The sequence below is a fragment of the Eurosta solidaginis genome, chromosome 4 (assembly GCF_040869045.1).
Source record: "Eurosta solidaginis isolate ZX-2024a chromosome 4, ASM4086904v1, whole genome shotgun sequence".
NCBI classification, from domain to species: Eukaryota; Metazoa; Arthropoda; class Insecta; order Diptera; family Tephritidae; genus Eurosta; species Eurosta solidaginis.
Window position 1 is genome coordinate 53874947 of NC_090322.1, and position 20809 is coordinate 53895755.

At 43.1% G+C, this 20809-nt stretch overlaps 2 protein-coding genes across 6 annotated transcripts in view; one reads left to right on the forward strand and one right to left on the reverse strand.

Moving 5' to 3' along the window:
• The window catches only part of LOC137249766 (zinc finger protein 846-like), a 137133-nt gene that overhangs the window by 72575 nt on the left and 43749 nt on the right, over positions 1 to 20809 (forward strand). The window lies entirely within an intron of this gene.
• Positions 4741 to 18218, reverse strand: LOC137249775 (UPF0585 protein CG18661). 3 transcript variants are annotated; one of them, XM_067781666.1, is made up of 2 exons: positions 18179 to 18218; positions 4741 to 8865 (listed from the first exon to the last, which is right to left on the reverse strand). In XM_067781666.1, the coding sequence occupies exons 1-2, from the start codon at positions 18181 to 18183 to the stop codon at positions 8235 to 8237; spliced, it is 636 nt and encodes a 211-aa protein (XP_067637767.1). In that variant the 5' UTR covers positions 18184 to 18218; the 3' UTR covers positions 4741 to 8234. The 3 variants fall into 3 exon arrangements, with proteins under 3 accessions (XP_067637767.1, XP_067637766.1, XP_067637764.1); XM_067781665.1 differs by having other exon boundaries at positions 4743 to 8957; positions 18179 to 18211; XM_067781663.1 differs by lacking the exon at positions 18179 to 18218 and adding an exon at positions 17938 to 18008 and having other exon boundaries at positions 4743 to 8957.

Below are 20809 nucleotides of genomic sequence, written 5' to 3' on the forward strand. Positions count from 1 at the left end.
TCAGGCGATTCGATGAGGGACCCGTAAAACTTACGGCTTACGCAGATGACGTTGCAATTGTCATAAATGGAAAGTGCCTTCCAACGATTAGTTCTTTGATGGATCAGGCGCTTCGGGATATTCATACGTGGGCATCTAATGTCGGGTTGAAAGTCAATGCGGAGAAGACGGATATGGTCTTGTTTACAAAGAGGTACAAGGTCCCAAATTGGACCAGACCTAAGTTAGGAGGGGTGACCTTACAGGAGAAACCTTGCACAAAATATCTAGGAATCATCCTAGACAGTAAGCTGTCATGTAATCTCAACGTGGAGGAGAGGGTCAAGAAGGCCTCAACGGCACTCTATGCATGTAAAAGAATGCTGGGGTGTACGTGGGGCCTATCGCCCTCTTTTTCTCATTGGGTTTTTACAGCGATTGTAAGCCCTTTTCTATACTATGGAGTTCTTGTTTGGTGGAAAGCCACACAAAAAACAACATACCTCAAAAAATTAGAGGGGGTATGCAGACTATTGATGCTTAGCATTACGGGAGCCCTGAAAACAACCCCGACGGCTGAACTGTATGCCATTCTGCACATTCCACCTGTAGACCTGGTTGTAAAGAACAACGCATTAACGACCGCAACCAGCCTCGGTGCCTCGGGGCAACTAGAGCGCCGACCATATGGCCATGGTAGTATAGTGTCACCAATCACAAGACGAACAGACTACCTGATTCCCGCTTCCCATGGCAGTCGGTTCTATGTACCGGAGCGACTCGGGATTTTTCCCGACCAAGGACTGTCATTTCAGTGTGACCCCGTTTAATTTGTTTCGTCCCTCCCACAAATTGTCATCCTCCCAGCAGCTCCTTGCAGCAGGACTGCTACATATTCTCTCACTCCGGGAAGGTATCGAACCTAATCCGGGTCCGTCTCCTGACCCCGGTCCTGAGAAATGGTTTTGCTGCATTTGCCAGAAAAGAATCTTTTTAGGACGGTCATACTCTGTTCAGTGTCTCGTGCAAGGGATGGTTGCATCGGACAGGTTGTTCTGGGCTTGATCCCAAAACCCGACGTCCACGTAACTTTTATAAATCTTTTGTGGCTCCTTGCTACTCACGCCCAAGGGCGTCCCGTAGTCTACGCCTAAGCGCCCCTCCACTACCTTCCAGCAGCCTCGCTGCTCAGCAAGCCACAACAAGTACCCGCTGCTGCTCGCGCCCCACGGCGCCAACAACTCAAACAGCTGATACCACTCATAACTACTACCTTCGTAGTAGAGCTGGTAGCAATGCTGAGCATCAGCCCCTGCCCCCGTCTTCTTCTCACCCCCCCTTTTCTGGCAGCAATCGTGCAGGTCAGGGAAACAGACTCTTAGTCCCTACCTCCGTTTGCACCGGTAGCCAGCACAGAATATATAGGTTTGCGACATCAGCTCAATGCAGCTCCTGCCTTGGGTGGTGCCACTTTCCTAGATGTTCTGGTCTCCACGACGGCAACCCCTCGACGGGTTTCATCGCGCCATGATGCCAGGTCGCAAACCCAAATCATCCGGGTACCCCAATGCTTGCCCAAGGGCGCCCAGTCCCAAGGCCACAACAGCAATTGCGTCCTGGCCTTCCACAACCCAGGCGTAGTCACCCGTCACTTACCCCCAGAGTGGCGGCGTCTCCCCTTATGCACTTCAGAATTCTGCAGTTAAACTGTAATGGACTAACTGGGAAGATTACGGAGATAGTCGATTTCATGAAGCGGCACAACATCCGCATTGCTGCGATTCAAGAGACTAAACTCACAGCAAGATCTGCATTGCAGACCTGCTCTGGGTATAATGTCCACAGGAAGGACCGCGAGAGCGGAAATGGAGGCGGCCTCGCGTTTATTATACACCACTCTGTGCAATATCATATATTTGATCCTGGCATCGACCGCAGGGACAATGTCTTAGAACGTCAAGGCCTATCTGTCCGGTCAGGCGATGCAAATCTAGAAATCATCAACATCTACATCCCTCCTGTCACCTGTTGCCCCAGTGGATACCGCCCTAAAATCGAGGCCTTACTCACTGGCAACAATCGCATTATCTTAGGCGATTTCAATGCCCATCACGACCTATGGCATTCAAACTTGCGGGCGGACAGTAGGGGTGAGATGTTGGCGGATCAAATAGAAGAAACGACGTTCTGCACAATAAACGGAGACGCCCCCACACGTATGGTAGGAAGCTGTCATAGCTCGCCAAATATCTCAATCGTGAGCGCAGAACTCGTAAACTGCGTCAACTGGCAGCCGATGGTAACATTGGCATCCGACCACCTGCCCATACTTATTTCGTTCGAGCGTACCGCCGACTTCATCGTCACCGAAAAACGCACTTTCATAAACTTCAAAAAAGGAAAGTGGGAAGAATATAAATCTGCAACAGACAGCAGCTTTGCTGCCCTCCCTATCCCGACTGATGCCCGCCAAGGGGAGCGTGCCTTCCGTAAGGTCATTGAATCCGCCTCGGCACATTTCATTCCCGCCGGGAGAATTCCCGAAATCCGGCCCCACTTCCCGGCGGAGGCCGCGAGCTTAGCGAGGGAACACGACCTCATAAGACAGCTTGATCCAGGCGACCCCCAAATAAGGGATATAAACCAACGCATCAGATTGCTTGTGGACGAACACAAGCGGGCGAAATGGGAAGAGCACCTAAGAGGTTGTAACCTCTCTACCGGTGTAGGTAAACTTTGGTCCACCGTAAAGTCCCTATCGAATCCGACTAAGCACAAAGACAAAGTTTCCATCGCCTTTGGCGATAAGGTGCTGTCGGATGCGGAAAAATGCGCGAGCGCTTTCTGCCGACAATATATAATGCATCCTACGGTCGACAAAGATAGACGGAGAGCCAATAGACACGCACATAAACACAAATTCAGCGCGTCACCAATCACCATCACCGCTAGAGAGGTTGAGGACGCCATTGGTCGCGCTAAACCATCCAAAGCAGTGGGCCCAGACGGCATAGCCATGCCGATGCTTAAAAACCTAGGGAAAGAGGGTTTCAAATATTTAGCGCATGTCTTCAACCTGTCTCTCTCCACCTTTGCCATACCCGAGAAATGGAAAATGGCCAAGGTGGTCCCGCTACTAAAGCCTGGGAAACCAGCTAACGTAGGTGAGTCATATCGTCCGATATCTCTCCTATCGCCAGTGGCAAAGACGCTTGAAGCCGTTTTGCTCCCTTATTTCCAAGCACATTTGCAGCTAGCCCCTCATCAGCATGGCTTCAGAAAACTCTATAGCACCACCTCCGCGCTAAATGTCATTAGCACCCAGATAAATTGCGGTTTTAATCAATACCCCCACCATAGAACAGTACTCGTAGCGCTAGACCTATCAAAAGCCTTTGATACGGTCAACCATGGCTCATTACTGCAAGACCTGGAAGGGTCTACCCTTCCCCCATGTCTTAAGAGGTGGACCGCAAATTATCTGGGTGGTCGGCAGGCATCGGTGCAATTCAGAAACGAAACATCAAAACCAAGGAGAACTAAACAAGGGGTGCCACAGGGTGGTGTCCTATCCCCACTTTTGTTTAATTTCTACATATCTAAGCTACCTTCACCACCGGAAGGAGTCACAATCGTTTCCTACGCCGATGACTGCACAATAATGGCCACAGGCTCAGGCCCAGAGATCGATGAGCTATGCAATAAAATAACCGGCTATCTCCCTGATCTCTCCAGTTTTTTCGCCTCGCGAAACCTGGCATTGTCACCGACTAAATCTTCCGCGACCTTATTTACAACATGGACGCCCCAAATGTCGACCATATTGAACATCCACGTCGATGGCACTACGCTACCGACTGTCCTACACCCCAAAATCTTGGGTGTGACGTTTGATCAGGATCTACATTTTGGTGCGCACGCAACCGCAATTGTTCCGAGAATTCAGAGCCGTAATATAATCCTCAAATCCCTTGCTGGCAGTACCTGGGGAAAAGATAAAGAAACGCTCATGACCACATACAAAGCAATTAGCCAGTCGATTACGTGCTACGCGTCACCCATATGGTCGCCAAGCCTAAAAACTACCCACTGGAAGAAACTACAGGCCTGCCAAAATACTGCTCTCAGAATCGCCACGTGCTGTCTTCTTATGTCCCCAGAACACCATCTGCATAATGAGGCGAGAATACTCCCCATCAGGGAGAGAAATGAGATGCTGACCAAACAGTTTCTGTTGAATACCCAGAAACCTGGGCATCCCAACAGACATCTGATTGACGAACCAGAACCGCCTAGGGGCCTAAGGAGTCATCTCCGTAAGCATTTTGAGGAAATACGGCACCTGAGAACCCAGCCGTATGAAGCGAAAAAACACAAGCAGGTCCTTGGTGAACTCCATATACAGGCGTCGGACCTTTATGCCGGGAATTGCCTGGTGAATCCAGTACTTGAAGAAAAATATCCAGAACTCGCGGAAGAGGAACGCACACTCCCCAGGAAAACGCGTGTCACTCTTGCTCAACTTCGTTCTGGATACTGTAACAGGTTAAACTCTTACCTATCCAGAATCAACCCCGACATACAAAATGTATGCCCCGCTTGCAATGTGTCCCCACATGACACCAACCATCTCTTTAATTGTAATGTGGAACCAACGCCTCTAACACCCCTTTCCTTATGGTCCACCCCTGTTGAAACGGCAAGTTTCCTTGGACTCCCGTTAGAGGATATTGATGACAATTTGTGATCGGTCGCGGCTATTAGGTGGGGCGAGCATTGCTACAACAACAACTACCTGATTCCCTATCTGCGCTTCGAGGGAGATCTTAAGGCTACAATAGAGGTTGAAGGTTGGTGCAAGGGTGCGCAAATGGCGGACGAGGCGATACATGTGTACACCGATGGTTCCAAAGTAATGGAAGGAGTAGGGTCGCTGATCCGGAAATAAGCAGATCCTACAGGCTGCCGGATTACTGTAGCGTTTTCCAAGCGGAAATAATAGCCGTAACCAAAGTAGTAGAAACCCTGGAAGAGAATAGCTTAAGCTGCAGCCGTGTTAACTTTTACATTGACAGCCAAGCAGCAATTAAGGCAATAATCTCGCATAGCACATCATCTAAATGCGTGTTAGAGTGTAAGCAGTTTCTGGAGAGAATCGGGACAGGGGGAAGCATACATCTATATTGGGTCCAGGGCATATGGGAATAGATGGGAATGAAAAAGCGGACGAACTAGCTAAAAAGGGCGCATCCCTTGAAGCTTGCTCCGTAGACGTCCCAATTAGATTGGGCGAGATTAAGTGAAGGCGAGAGGTGCACATGATCGACCAAGCGGGAAAGGCGTGGGTTCAAGCGCGGGGCTGTAAAGTGTCGAAGATTATGTGTAGGTCTTACAACCATCGACTAACAAAGTAGCTTCTATCATTAAAAAGAGAGGACTGTAGACTCATGACAGGTATTCTGACTGGACACTGCCTTCTGGCGTCACATGCCTTTAAATTAGGCTTGGTCAGTGATAGCAGATGTAGGAAGTGCGGGTTGGAGAAGGAAACGATCGAGCACGTTCTGTGCTCGTGCCCTGCACTTGCCAGGCTAAGACTCCAGCTATTATTATTATTATTTATTTATTATTACGGCGTTTTAAGCCTAAAACTTAGATTATTACAAATTATAAATATATTTTAATAATAGGTTTTCTAGCGTTTGGGGTGTCGGAATGCATGAGATTCCGATCAGCACGGGAACTGGTGGTCCCAACGGGCGAGTCTTGGAGTCATCTCATTGGGAGGTTGGAAAGGACGCGTTTCCAATCCTCCCTGTACCAGCTTTTATGTACACACAACCAACTATAATATATCATTGTTGTAGGAATATACGTGATTCACATGAACACTCCAACTGTTTGTCTGGGATGATATTTTCCGGAATTCTTTCCAATTTGATTGCGAGCGATATATGTTTTTGGCCTGATGCGTAAGGTTCCTCTGTGTCTCTTTGGATTGCCATGTGCGCTCAAGGATCAGTAACATGAAATACAGATACAAAATATTTTATCTTATTGGAAGGATTTGCAATATTCTAATAAACTTTTTTGAAGGTGTTTAAGTTTTCACAATTTTAAACATGATTAGGTAGTTCATTAAAGCACTTCAGGCCTTTCAAAAATATATTTTGCTTGTCCATTTCTGTTTTGAGAAGAGGTAATCTAAAATTATTATTTTCCGATTATGTAAGAATGGGTTTCATTCACATAAACAAGTTTTTCACTTAGGTAGGCTGGTAATTTACCATGCTTGACATAAAATACAAATTTCATACTATGGTAAAATATCAACTGTTTCACACTCAACCAGTTTAGTGCATCAAGCATACTCTTTATTGAAGTTTCGTACCTCACTTTCAATATAAATCTCATAGCATTGTTTTGCATAATTTGTAACCTGTCTACTTGTGTTTCATTGGCAATAAAGAATATTGTAGGGCAATATAAGTAGTGCGGTTCTATGATGGATCTATATACTTTCAACTTATATTTCTTACTAATAAGTTTACACGATCTCTTCCAAAATCCAATTTTTTTGCCCATTTTGGCAACAATATGGCCAATGTGATCCGTAAACCTCAGTTTATTGTCAATCAGGATCCCTAAGTACTTAAATATTTTGACATCCTCAATGCTTGTATTTATTATTTTTAGATCTTAATTAAGTGAATCTTTATTGGTCGTCCTAGATAAAACCATGAACTTAGTTTTGTTAACGTTAAGCTTGAGTTTATTAATGCAAAGCCATCTATACAATGAGTCCAAATCTTCTTGCATTTTGATCCTTGCTATTGAAATGTCCGTTTCATTTACTTCAAGTAGCCCATCATCTGCAAACAACCTGATTTTACTATATTTCAGTGCTGATGATATATCGTTTATGTAAATGTTGAACAGGATTGGTGCTAATACCAACCCTTGTGGTAAACCTATGTCCACTTGTGCCTCCGATGAGACTACTGACTCGATGGTTGTTCTTTGTTTCCGGTCTGAAAAGAAGCTTCTAAACCACTGCAATTCATTTTCCCTAATACCAATTTTTTGTAGTTTATCGAGCATTATATTCCTATCAATTGTTTCGAACGCTCTTTTCAGGCCAATGAAAACTGCTGTTGTTGTTGTTGTTGTTGTAGGGATAAGGTTGCTCCCCGAAGGCTTTGGGGAGTGTTATCGATGTGATGGTCCTTTGCCGGATACAGATCCGGCACGCTCCGGTACCACAGCACCATTAAGATGCTAGCCCGACCATCTCGGGAACGATTTATGTGGCCACATTAAACCTTCAGGCCATCCCCTCCCTCCCCACCCCCAAGTTCCATGAAGAGCTTGGGGTCGCCAGAGCCTCGTCTGTTAGTGAAACAGGATTCGCCGCGGATAGGTGAGGTTGACAATTAGGTTTGGAGAAGCTATATATTGCGCTGGCAACCTGAAGGGTTGCGCTACACACCCCTTGAATCTGGTATTTTAGTAGCCTCTTACGACAGGCATACCTACCGCGGGTATATTCTTACCCCCTTACCCGCTGGGGGTAATGAAAACTGCTACTATATGTTTTTTCAGGCTCAGCTCTTCCTTCCAGCTAGATATGACGTAATTTAAGGCCGTCTCGCAAGAGTGCCTGTCAGATCTAGAAGCAGCAAGTGGCTTAAGTCCTAGGAAGCTTCTAGTATTTGCCAAAAGGGCGGATTTATTTTATAACATAGGTCCTGGTTTTTGATAGGGTTTTTCAGTTTGGTCGTTAAAACAAACTACTGATAACACAGCGGACTCAATCAGTCTATGTGAGGTCCTCATGGACCGGCCAGTTCAACCTAACCTAACCTAACCCTCTTCGCAATTGGTGGTAGCGCTATAATGAACTGTACAACTGTATTAGTTTTGAGTATTCGGTTGCTGCTATCCGTAATGAAATACTCTCACGTCTGCATGATATTTTTCAAAGATTTTTAATAAGATGTAAATTTTTATTTCAATATTAATTTTGATTTAGATATTGATTAAAATTAAAATTTAACTTAATTAATTGTATTGTTTTTAATTTTCTTTTTACACTTATGTTTTTTTTTCTTATTATGTATTTGTACTGTGTCTTGTATCCAGTAGTCGACCGCTTTGAGTCTGTGTTGACTTTTATATATTAAATAAATAAATAAATAAACTTAAGTTGAAACTACAAATAACAGGTGCTCATTTTTTTTTATTGACTAGGCTAATTATATCCTTTTCTGCCAAATAAGAAATTTGTTGTTCGATGGCATATCGACTGTCGCAAGTAGTTCGATTTTGTATTCTACACCTAATTTTTTCAAATCAGCAACATCGCGAATGCCCCAATCGGAATTGCAGCTTCTTAAATATTTATCAAAATTTATATTACTTTGCGGTTCCAGTACACCATTGATTATATAAGCTCCATATGTAAACAACTTGCCATTTGGTTTGAGTAAATATCCAGCGTTCTGAAAAAGTCCTATCGCACAAGACCATGGAGTTATGTGTAACATATTTATATTCAAGAGATAATCAAATGATTCATTTTTTAAACCGTATTGCTTAACCCACTCATTAGGGTGTTTAGATATATCAATAAACCAAGGTTCCCGAATATTCTTGGTAGCACAATCGGCAGCATAGCCTTTGATACTACTAAACATGCTTCTATCGTATTCTGAGGTATAGAATGTTATATTAGGAGTAAGAGGTGCCAAATATCCTGCATGCTGCCCATATCCTGCTGATATTTCAAGTAATTTTAAATGAATACCCCTCAAGTCCACTTGTTGTAAAAACGCTTCAGATATGGGTTTACAGTTGCGATCTGCAGTTGGATGAGTCCGCTTAGTACTGCAACGTCGTAAAATAATCGGAAAGCCATACATTTGAATGAAAATTCGAGAAAAATATACACAAATTGAATACTCAGTTAATGACAGAACCTATTCACGGCCGAAAACAAAAAATCAAAATTAAGAAAAATACTTTAGGCTGTGCAGCAAATGGTAGAAAAGTTAAGCTTTGTCATATCGAAGGAAAATTTCGATAGCTGCGCTATACTCCTATAAGAATGGCACGTTTGTACCTATATCAAAGGGTAGAACTTTAGAATAGGAGGAGTTATAGACAGAGTTAGATCGAGGAGCGGTTGTTAGGAAAAAAGACACAAGGATATCCAAAGAAAGACATCAACGTTGAAGGGTTAGAGAGGGAGACGGGAAAGGAGAGAAAGAGTGACTACAGCTCAGATCAGAGGAGAGGTGGTTTGGATGGGCAAAGTGACCAGTACAGATCGAATAAGGGCTAGATAATAGCCGTCGACTACTAATATGCGTTCAAAAATGTCAGGAGAGTATCAGTGAAAATGCAAAATCGTCGAAATAACACAACCAAATTTTTCCATTTTTATCCACTTTTACTCATACTGAGGTCAAAACGCATCTTATTACATCTCTCCCGACATTTTTGGATGTGCATTAGTAGTCGACCGCTGTGATAAGATTTTCACCAAGATAGACAATTTTCTTTTCATTTATTGCAAAACGAAAGTTATTGCAATGAGATCCAAGATCTTTTATAGTATAAATTAAATAGATTAAAAATAAATAAATAATTACATTCAATATCAGAACAGTGGGTATACATATTGATGCAGAAAACTCATGAAATTTGATGATTTTAACAAAAATACACATAAAGAACATTTTTAAAATTTCTTTTATTTAAACTACTGCGAGCGGTCAGTAGAAACACTGGAATAGATTTCCTTATACGAAAAGCATTGACAACGAATAGCCGTCCAGATGCTATATCGGTATAAGTTGGCACTATCAGATCGTTAATTCGCGCAGACCTGGGAAACCCAGTTTTTCATTAGGTTAGTGGGTAGTGGACAAACAAAATATATTTTATAAAGACCTGAAATATTTCAATGAACTTCCTAATCACATAAAAAGTAGTAATAACTTGAATACTTTTAAAAAAGTTTACTGGAGCACTGTAAAACCCTTCCAATAAGACACAGTTTTTTTCTTTTTAAGTTTACATGATATATCCGATACTGGAGCGGGAAAAGAGGCTGGTATTTACTGTTGCTGATCGGAATCACTTACATCCGACAGCATTAATATAACAATCAAATTATATGATGTGTAACGAAAATAAGGCCAAACAAAAGTTGAATTGGAAACACGTCCTTTTCAACCTCCCATTATATGTTGAGCTGTGCTGATCGGAATCTTCATGCATTCCGACAGCGTCATTACTAAACAAAGTTGAGGGGTGATTGGATAAACGTTATTTCCAACATCCAAATACATGCTTAGCTGTGTTGATCGGAGACTAATACATTCCGGCAGCTTAAAATGCGAATATAATTGAAAAATATGTGTTCCAAATTTTGTTGCCTTATGCTGAGAGCGCTGGAGAATTAGAAATCCTTTCCAACCGATCGGAATCACATGGCACTCCGAACGCATATTCAATAGAACTGATTGTAATAATGAATTGTATTGAGTAGTTTAAGTTTTAGGTCTAAACAGCCGTAATAAAAGATAAATTAAATTAAATTACTTGGCTCTGGGTTTAGGACAATCAAAGATTTCACAACCTAGTAGACGCGTTCTCCAGCGGGATATATGATCAAATCTAGGTATAATGAATACATAAAGTGTAACAATGCTCATAAATTTTAGTAGTGCTATCACGACCTTTCAAAACTGCTCACTTTTCCGAAATTCCTTACAATTCAATATGTCCCACTGTTAATTAAAGGGGGGGGGGGGGGGGGGGGGGGATTTGCAATATTTTCCTCCCTTTACTAATATAACCCGAACTAATATCACTGTTCAAAGTCGATATTAGATCCTTTAACACTATTCTGTTAATTCCACAAATCTGTTCAGCCATTCTGGCGTGATTGAGTCACAAAATTATTAAAAAATTACTCGAAAGAAAATCTTCCCAGGAGACACAGGACCCTTCCCTATCCCAAAAACAAAATAGCCCATTTTCATTTCGGGTATAACCCCGATGAATGTACCTTAGTTTCTTCACCTTGCGTAACCTGACACTATCACCGACAAAATCCACGGCCACTCTGCTTACGACGTGGAAGGAACAGATGTCGCAAATATTGGACGTTCACGTCGATGGTGTCACACTACAGATTTTCAGTCGCCCAAAGATCGCTTCCCAAGGCAGTCGGTTCTATGTACCGGAGCGACTCGGGATTTTTCCCCGACCAAGGACTGTCATTTCAGTGTGACCCATTTAATTTGTTTCGTCCCCCCCCCCCCCCCCCCCCCACAAATTGTCATCCTCCCAGCAGCTCCTTGCAGCAGGACTGCTACATATTCTCTTACTCCGGGAAGGTATCGAACCCAATCCGGGTCCGTCTCCTGACCCCGGTCATGAGAAATGGTTTTTGCTGCATTTGCCAGAAAAGAATCTTTTTAGGACGGTCATACTCTGTTCAGTGTGTCTCGTGCAAGGGATGGTTGCATCGGACAGGTTGTTCTGGGCTTGATCCCAAAACCCGACGTCCACGTAACTTTTATAAATCTTTTGTGGCTCCTTGCTGCTCACGCCCCAAGGGCGTCCCGTAGTCTACGCCTAAGCGTATCCCCACTACCTTCCAGCAGCTTCGCTGCTCAGCAAGCCACAACAAGTACCCGCTGCTGCTCGCGCCCCACGGCGCCAACAACTCAAACAGCTGATACCACTCATAACTACTACCTTCGTAGTAGAGCTGGTTGCAATGCTGAGCATCAGCCCCTGCCCCCGTCTTCTTCTCCCCCCTCTTTTCTGGCAGCAATCGTGCAGGTCAGGGAAACAGACTCTTAGTCCCTGCCTCCGTTTGCACCGTCTGCCAGCACAGAATATATAGGTTTGCGACATCCGCTCAATGCAGCTCCTGCCTTGGGTGGTGCCACTTTCCTAGATGTTCTGGTCTCCGCGACGGCAACCCCCCGACGGGTTTCATCGCGCCATGTTGCCAGGTCGCAAACCCAAATCATCCGGGTACCCCAATGCTTGCCCAAGGGCGCCCAGTCCCAAGGCCACAACAGCAATTGCGTCCTGGCCTTCCACAACCTAGGCGTAGTCACCCCTCACTTACCCCTAGAGTGGCGGCGTCACCCCTCATGCACTTCAGAATTCTGCAGTTCAACTGTAATGGACTAACTGGGAAGATTACGGAGATAGTCGATTTCATGAAGCGGCACAACATCCGCATTGCTGCGATTCAAGAGACTAAACTCACAGCAAGATCTGCATTGCAGACCTGCTCTGGTTATAATGTCCACAGGAAAGACCGCGAGAGCGGAAATGGAGGCGGCCTCGCGTTTATTATACACCACTCTGTGCAATATCATATATTTGATCCTGGCATCGACCGCAGTGACAATGTCTTAGAACGTCAAGGCCTATCTGTCCGGTCAGGCGATGCAAATCTAGAAATCATCAACATCTACATCCCTCCTGTCACCTGTTGCCCCAGTGGATACCGCCCTATCGAGGCCTTACTCACTGGCAACAATCGCATTATCTTAGGCGATTTCAATGCCCATCACGACCTATGGCATTCAAACTTGCGGGCGGACAGTAGGGGTGAGATGTTGGCGGATCAAATAGACGAAACGACGTTCTGCACAATAAACGGAGACGCCCCCACACGTATGGTAGGAAGCTGTCATAGCTCGCCAGATATCTCAATCGTGAGCGCAGAACTCGTAAACTGCGTCAACTGGCAGCCGATGGTAACATTGGCATCCGACCACCTGCCCATACTTATTTCGTTCGAGCGTACCGCCGACTTCATCGTCACCGAAAAACGCACTTTCATAAACTTCAAAAAAGGAAAGTGGGAAGAATATAAATCTGCAACAGACAGCAGCTTTGCTGCCCTCCCTATCCCGACTGATGCCCGCCAAGGGGAGCGTGCCTTCCGTAAGGTCATTGAATCCGCCTCGGCACATTTCATTCCCGCCGGGAGAATTCCCGAAATCCGGCCCCACTTCCCGGCGGAGGCCGTGAGCTTGGCGAGGGAACGCGACCTTATAAGACAGCTTGATCCAGGCGACCCCCAAATAAGGGATATAAACCAACGCATCAGATGGCTTGTGGACGAACACAAGCGGGCGAAATGGGAAGAGCACCTAAGAGGTTGTAACCTCTCTACCGGTGTAGGTAAACTTTGGTCCACCGTAAAGTCCCTATCGAATCCGACTAAGCACAAAGACAAAGTTTCCATCGCCTTTGGCGATAAGGTGCTGTCGGATGCGAAAAAATGCGCGAGCGCTTTCTGCCGACAATATATAATGCATCCTACGGTCGACAAAGATAGACGGAGAGCCAATAGACACGCACATAAACACAAACTCAGCGCGTCACCAATTACCATCACCGCTAGAGAGGTTGAGGACGCCATTGGTCGCGCTAAACCATCCAAAGCAGTGGGCCCAGACGGCATAGCCATGCCGATGCTTAAAAACCTAGGGAAAGAGGGTTTCAAATATTTAGCGCATGTCTTCAACCTGTCTCTTTCCACCTTTGTCATACCCGAGAAATGGAAAGTGGCCAAGGTGGTTTTGGTGGTTAACCAAATATTTAAATATTTATTTTTTTAAAAATATTATGTTATTTATTTGAAGTATAAAATATTATTTTTGTTTATTTTTGAGTTTAGATATTTTCCAACTAATTAGAATTTTCTTTTTTTGAAGTTATTCAAAATTTTAAGTTAACACGAAAACTCATATTTGGTGGTTAACCAAATATTTAAATATATATTTTTTAAAAATATTATGTTATTTATTTGAAGTATAAAAATTTATTTTTGTTTATTTTTGAGTTTAGATATTTTCCAACTAATTAGAATTTTCTTTTTTTGAAGTTATTCAAAATTTTAAGTTAACACGAAAACTCAATTAAAATTATTTTAAAAATTAAAGTAAAGAGTACAAAGTAGTTAACACTAAGTAGTTAACACTATAGTGGTCCCGCTACTAAAGCCTGGGAAACCAGCTAACGTAGGTGAGTCATATCGTCCGATATCTCTCCTATCGCCAGTGGCAAAGACGCTTGAAGCCATTTTGCTCCCTTATTTCCAAGCACATTTGCAGCTAGCCACTCATCAGCATGGCTTCAGAAAACTCCATAGCACTACCTCCGCGCTAAATGTCATTAGCACCCAGATAAATTGCGGTTTGAATCAATATCCCCACCATAGAACAGTACTCGTAGCGTTAGACCTATCAAAAGCTTTTGATACGGTCAACCATGGCTCATTACTGCAAGACCTGGAAGGGTCCACCCTTCCCCCATGTCTTAAAAGGTGGACCGCAAATTATCTGGGTGGTCGGCAGGCATCGGTGCAATTCAGAAACGAAACATCAAAACAAAGGAGAATTAAACAAGGGGTGCCACAGGGTGGTGTCCTATCCCCGCTTTTGTTTAATTTCTACATATCTAAGCTACCTTCACCACCGGAAGGAGTCACAATCGTTTCCTACGCCGATGACTGCACAATAATGGCCACAGGCCCAGGCCCTAAGATCGATGAGCCATGCAATAAAATAAACGGCTATCTCCCTGATCTCTCCAGTTTTTTCGCCTCGCGAAACCTGGCATTGTCACCGACTAAATCTTCCGCGACCTTATTTACAACATGGACGCCCCAAATGTCGACCATATTGAACATCCACGTCGATGGCACTACGCTACCGACTGTCCTACACCCCAAAATCTTGGGTGTGACGTTTGATCAGGATCTACATTTTGGTGCGCACGCAACCGCAATTGTTCCAAGAATTCAGAGCCGTAATAAAATCCTCAAATCCCTTGCTGGCAGTACCTGGGGAAAAGATAAAGAAACGCTCTTGACCACATACAAAGCAATTAGCCAGCCGATTACGTGCTACGCGTCACCCATATGGTCGCCAAGCCTAAAAACCACCCACTGGAAGAAACTACAGGCCTGCCAAAATACTGCTCTCAGAATCGACACGGGCTGTCTTCTTATGTCCCCAGAACACCATCTGCATAATGAGGCGAGAATACTCCCCATCAGGGAGAGAAATGAGATGCTGACCAAACAGTTTCTGTTGAATACCCAGAAACCTGGGCATCCCAACAGACATCTGATTGACGAACCAGCACCGCCTAGGGGCCTAAGGAGTCATCTCCGTAAGCATTTTGAGGAAATACGGCACCTGTAAACCCAGCCGTATGAAGCGGAAAAACACAAGCAGTTCCTTGGTAAACTCCATAGACAGGCGTCGGACCTTTATGTCGGGAATTGCCCGGTGAATCCAGTACTTGAAGAAAAATATCCAGAACTCGCAGAAGAGGAACGCATACTCCCCAGGGAAACGCGTGTCACTCTTGCTCAACTTCGTTCTGGATACTGTACCAGGTTAAACTCTTACCTATCCAGAATCAACCCCGACATACAAAATGTATGCCCTGCTTGCAATGTGTCCCCACATGACACCAACCATCTCTTTAATTGTAATGTGAAACCAACGCCTCTAACACCCCTTTCCTTATGGTCCACCCCTGTTGAAACGGCTAGTTTCCTTGGACTCCCGTTAGAGGATATTGATGACAATTTGTGATCGGTCGCGGCTATTAGGTGGGGCGAGCATTGCTACAACAACAACAACAGTCGCCCAAAGATCTTAGGGGTGACGTTCTATAATACTCTGACCTCGCATGCCACCGAAATATCTAAAGTACAAACCCGCAACAAAATTATCCACTCGATTGCCGGCAGCACGTGGGCAAAAGATAAAGAAACTGTTGAAATTGTAGCAATCTATGTAGTTCAAGTTTATGAAGAAAAAATGTTTTTTCATATTTTTTCAGTCGAAGATTTTTCTTACCACAATTTAAAATTTTTCTGTATCGCTTAATATAATTTCAAATAAATTATTATTATAAAACCGTGAGATTATAATAGAAACGTTGCTAACCACGTAGAAATCAACGGCCGCTCATGAGCTACGCGTCACCAGTTTATTCGCCTGGTCTTAAAAGCACATGCTGGAAAAGGCTGGAGGCCTGCCAAAATGCTTCTATCAGAACTGCCACCGGATGTCTCCTTATGACCCACGAGCACCACCAACATAGTGATGTTATAAAGAGCACAACGAAATGCTGAACAGGATTGTCATAAACCAGGACATCCTAGCAAAGCACTGCTTGATCTAGCTCCGCCTCCACAAGGGTTAAGGGAACATATCCATAAGCACTATCAAAGAATCGGCAAACGCTTTTGCCACGACGCACCCAGTGAACCCTGTTATTAATATGCAATATCCTACCCTTGCAGAAGAAAGTACACTACCAAGGGAGACACGAGTCAACCTGGCTCAACTTCGTTCTGGATACTGAAACAGGTTAAACTCTTACTTGTACAGAATCAACCCCGACACACGTAATGTATGTCCTGCATGTGATGTGTCCCCACATAACACCAACCATCCTTTCAATTGTAATGTGGAACCTGCGCCTCTAACACCAATCTCCCTATGGTCCGCCAATGTTGAAACAGCCAGTTTTCTCGGACTCCCGTCAGAGGACTTTGATGACAATTTGTGAGTGGTCGTGCCCATTGAATGCGGTGAAGCACCCCAAATAAGTACGAAACATTATTTTTCTAAGCTTAACAGATTCAGAGTTACATATATTGATTTATAAAATCGTTACAGTGGCGGGGAGGAGAGCAGTTCGTCAATGTTCGCTTGTAAAATATTGGTTTGACGTCGAGATATCATGACTTCTGAACGCGTATTAGTAGTAATGCTGTATAGAATTAGCCACGATTTTTAAAAACTGTCTAAACTTATGTCTCAGGAATAAACATGATGTGCACACTAGATTGCTCTGACTAAATCCATTATTATAGCGCCTGCAAAGGATATTCGGTAATTCTATACGACAGCATGGCACTGCTAATACGCGTAGAAGAGGTGTCAAACGACGCGTATTAATCTCGAGAACAATAATCCGATGGCGGAAAACAAAAATTTTATCTCTGTCCGGAGATATGGTAATAGTCTAGTTGAGGGGTCGACTGCTAATACGCTACCAAAAATATCGAGAGAGGTGTCAAACGACGCGTCTTGACATCAGTATTAATAATCCGATGGCGGAAAATAAAAATTTTAATGCGTTCAAAAGATATTAACGAAAAACCGAAAAAAGACCCACGGGTACCTCCGAAACCGGGGGTCGGATCCATAGTATTTTTGCGCAGAACATCTTTCTGCGTTGGCGGCCTTTGGCCGCGCTTATAAAAAATAACCCTGGGCTACGCCATGCCAAGTCCGGGTGTGTGGTATAACCGTGGCTACCGCCACGGTGATGCACAATTTTTTGTGTGGGTATGAACACAACAACAACCACAGGGAAATCGCCAACTTCAACTGCAAATACCTCCGCCTTCGGATTCTTGTTCTCGAGATTAATACGCGTCATTTGACACCACACTCGATATTTTTGGTAGCGTATTAGCAGTCGACCCCTCAACTAGACTATTACCGGAGATATTTGCATTTGAAGTTGGCGATTTCCATGTGGTTGTTGTGTAGTACCCCCAAAAAAAATTGTGCATCACCGTGGCGGTAGCCACGGTTATACCACACAACCGGACTTGGCATGGCGTAGCCCAGGGTTATTTTTTATAATCGGGGCCGAAGGCCGCCAACGCAGAAAGGTGTTCTGCGCAAAAATACTATCGATCCGACCCCCGGTTTCGGTGGTACCCTCGGGTCTTTTCTGTTTTTCGTTAATATCTTTTGAACGCGTAAAAATTTTTGTTTTCCGCCTTCGGATTATTAATACTGATGTAGCAGTCGACCCCTCAACTAGACTATTACCGGCCCAAATTTCGGTGGGTACCGTAAACTGCAGTATTACCCGAAAATCTTTTCCCAACTTTAGGGTGGGTACCGTAAACTGCACTACTACCATATTTTCGATGCGTATTAGCAGCCGACCCCTCATATACTTTTACCAAAAAACTAAAGCTTTTGCATTTGTCTTGAGTTTTTACAGTCAAATTTTAGCACAGCAAAATAAAAATAGTTTCTGCACCATGTAATACTTGTATGTATAATTTTCCACTGTCAAAATTTAATTTTTCTACCATTTGGCATACCTCATATTTAATTAGTATTAGTGATGAGCGATATCTTACTATCGGTCATTTGGAACAAGCACGAATCACCACAAACCATCACAAATAACCACCCATATTATTTAAGTCCCTGCGCCATTGTGAATGATGCCTAAAGCGCCAAATACACGACACGAAAATTCCCGTTATGTCATGTTTCTGCGACTTTTCTGTCGTGTATGGTGGTGTTTGCCAGTTCGCGCAAATGTTCGCCAAAAATCAAAATATTTTAAATAGCTCATAATCGTAGTAATTTCTGAACGGAACAGACGTGCGCGGAAAAGTAAAATGGAGAATAAAAAATTTCTGAGTAAATTTATTGAAATGTATAAATCTTCTCTCTTTTTTTACGCTTAATTGCCACAGCGAGCAATATTGCTGCAGCACAATTGTTGTCCGTATTCATCGCTGTCTGAAAGAGAACTAATGTTCGGCCAAAAGTTCGTATGGTGTATGGCCAAAGCTGCGAACAAGATTGCGGAATGTTCGCGGAAATGTTCGTGTCGTGTATTTGGCGCTTAAGTGTGATATCTTAACTGTCAACTGCCTGACAGGATGTTCAATATGGCTACTTTTAGCGTTTTGACAGTGTTCAATATGGCGGCGCCTATCTTCAGCGGGTGATAGAAAGAGATACAGAATGAGACAGCGATAGTCAATTACAAATCAGGTGATCCAATCACTTTGGAATTTTGACGTCTATGCAGAAGATATCACACTTAGTTATCATTCACAATGCATGGCGCAACGATACAAGGTGGCAGCATGGAACAGCTGATTATAAACTTTTTTTATTTGATTTGATACATCAACTTCCGGTGCAGTAAGATTTTCACATTTGTCCATCGAATTTACAAAAAAAAGTAAGCTATGTCACCATGCTGCCACCTTGTATCATTGCGCTATGATTTAAGCGAATGAAAGAAAGAGAAAAAAAAACAAGAGCTAAAAGAAAATGACGTAATAATTGCCCATAAAAAACATCGAACTACTGTTTACATGCGCAATGCGGCACCTTCTATAATTCCATCATGACCATGGTACAATTACCAGGTAGAAGCATAAGTGAAAATGCAACCCTCCTGTGTATTTTGTTGTTGCCGATCGAACATAAACTGTCAATCGGTGTTTCAATTTCTTCTGTCAAAAGTGATGGAAGAAGAAAAAATTCACATATAATTTTCGTCAACAAAGCCAAAACAAAAAAAGAAACAAGTTTGCTTGCTGATAAAGCTGGAGGAAAAAGGCATTTTTAACGGAAAATAAAGGTAATTAGCTGATTTTTAAATGATATATATTTAATTTATTGTTATTTATCTACATATAGCAGCTGAATCATTTCTTCAACGTTTCCAGCGCATCAACTCTTGGTAATTTTATACGGCAGCATGACACTGATAATACGCGTCCACAAATATCGAGAGAGCTGTTAAAAGACGCGCATTAACCTCGACAACAATAATCCGAAGGCGGAGGTAAAATGTTTTGTGTTGGTCAAGAGATATTTGCAAAAGAAGTTGAAAATTTTCAATTTAAAATATTCATGTTCGCGTTGTAATTTTGATGATATTTCATACCCACAACAAAAATTCTGGACATAAGTGTTTTGCGCAGATATAATTTTGATTTCCAAACCGGTGTTGGACCCACCCAGATTAACTTTTTATAAGCGCGGCCGAAGACCGCCACCGCAAAAATACTACGGATCCCACCCCGACTTCGAAGCACTCCGGGGTCATTTTTCGGTTTTTTGGGAATATCTTTTGAACGAGCTAAAATTTTTCTTTTCCGCGTTCGGATTATTGTTATGGGATTTGGTGCTGCATGTGATCTTGCACTCAAAGAAATGGAATATGATAAGAAATTTATAGATTTTCTTTCGAAACGTTTATATAATCGCCTCACTTCAAGATTATCACATGGTATATGTAATGGTGATCCAGAGCAAAGCTATAGTGGTTTATTAAATTTATCATTACTGATGGCCTTAAAAGATATGGCGTTGTCTTGTGCCTCAGCATGTACTTCTGCATCACTGGAACCTTTGTACGTACTACGTGCGATTGGAACTGATGAGGATTGGCACATAGTTCAATAAAGTAGACGAGTTTACCGTACTGAATTGTGTAGTTAATTTGAAAGTAATTTATTGTAAATTTTTATAGGTTTGTTATTGGTCGTTTTACTACCATTGAAGAGGTTGATTATATAACAGATACATGCATCAAACATGTCGAACGTTTACGTGAAATGTCTCCATTATGGGAGATGGTGCTAGAACCAATTGATTTGAAAAATATCCAATGGTCGCAACATTAATTTTGTTTATGATATATAAATAAGGAACCATTCTCTTATTGTATGCATATTTTAATGTATTGTAACGAATTTACTGCAATTTCCCTGATTTGCAATCATTTGCTGAATAAATAACTCCAATATTGAATAATGGAAAAATGGCCTTTATTAAAGTACTTTACAATAACACTTATAGTTTGCAACGAATAGCTTGCTTAATAACCAAACTGATTGATAGCTCAAATGAAACTGATCTATTGCCCGACAGATAGCGTGCTTAACTGAAACTGCCCATAGCGCCTCTACCGCTGATGC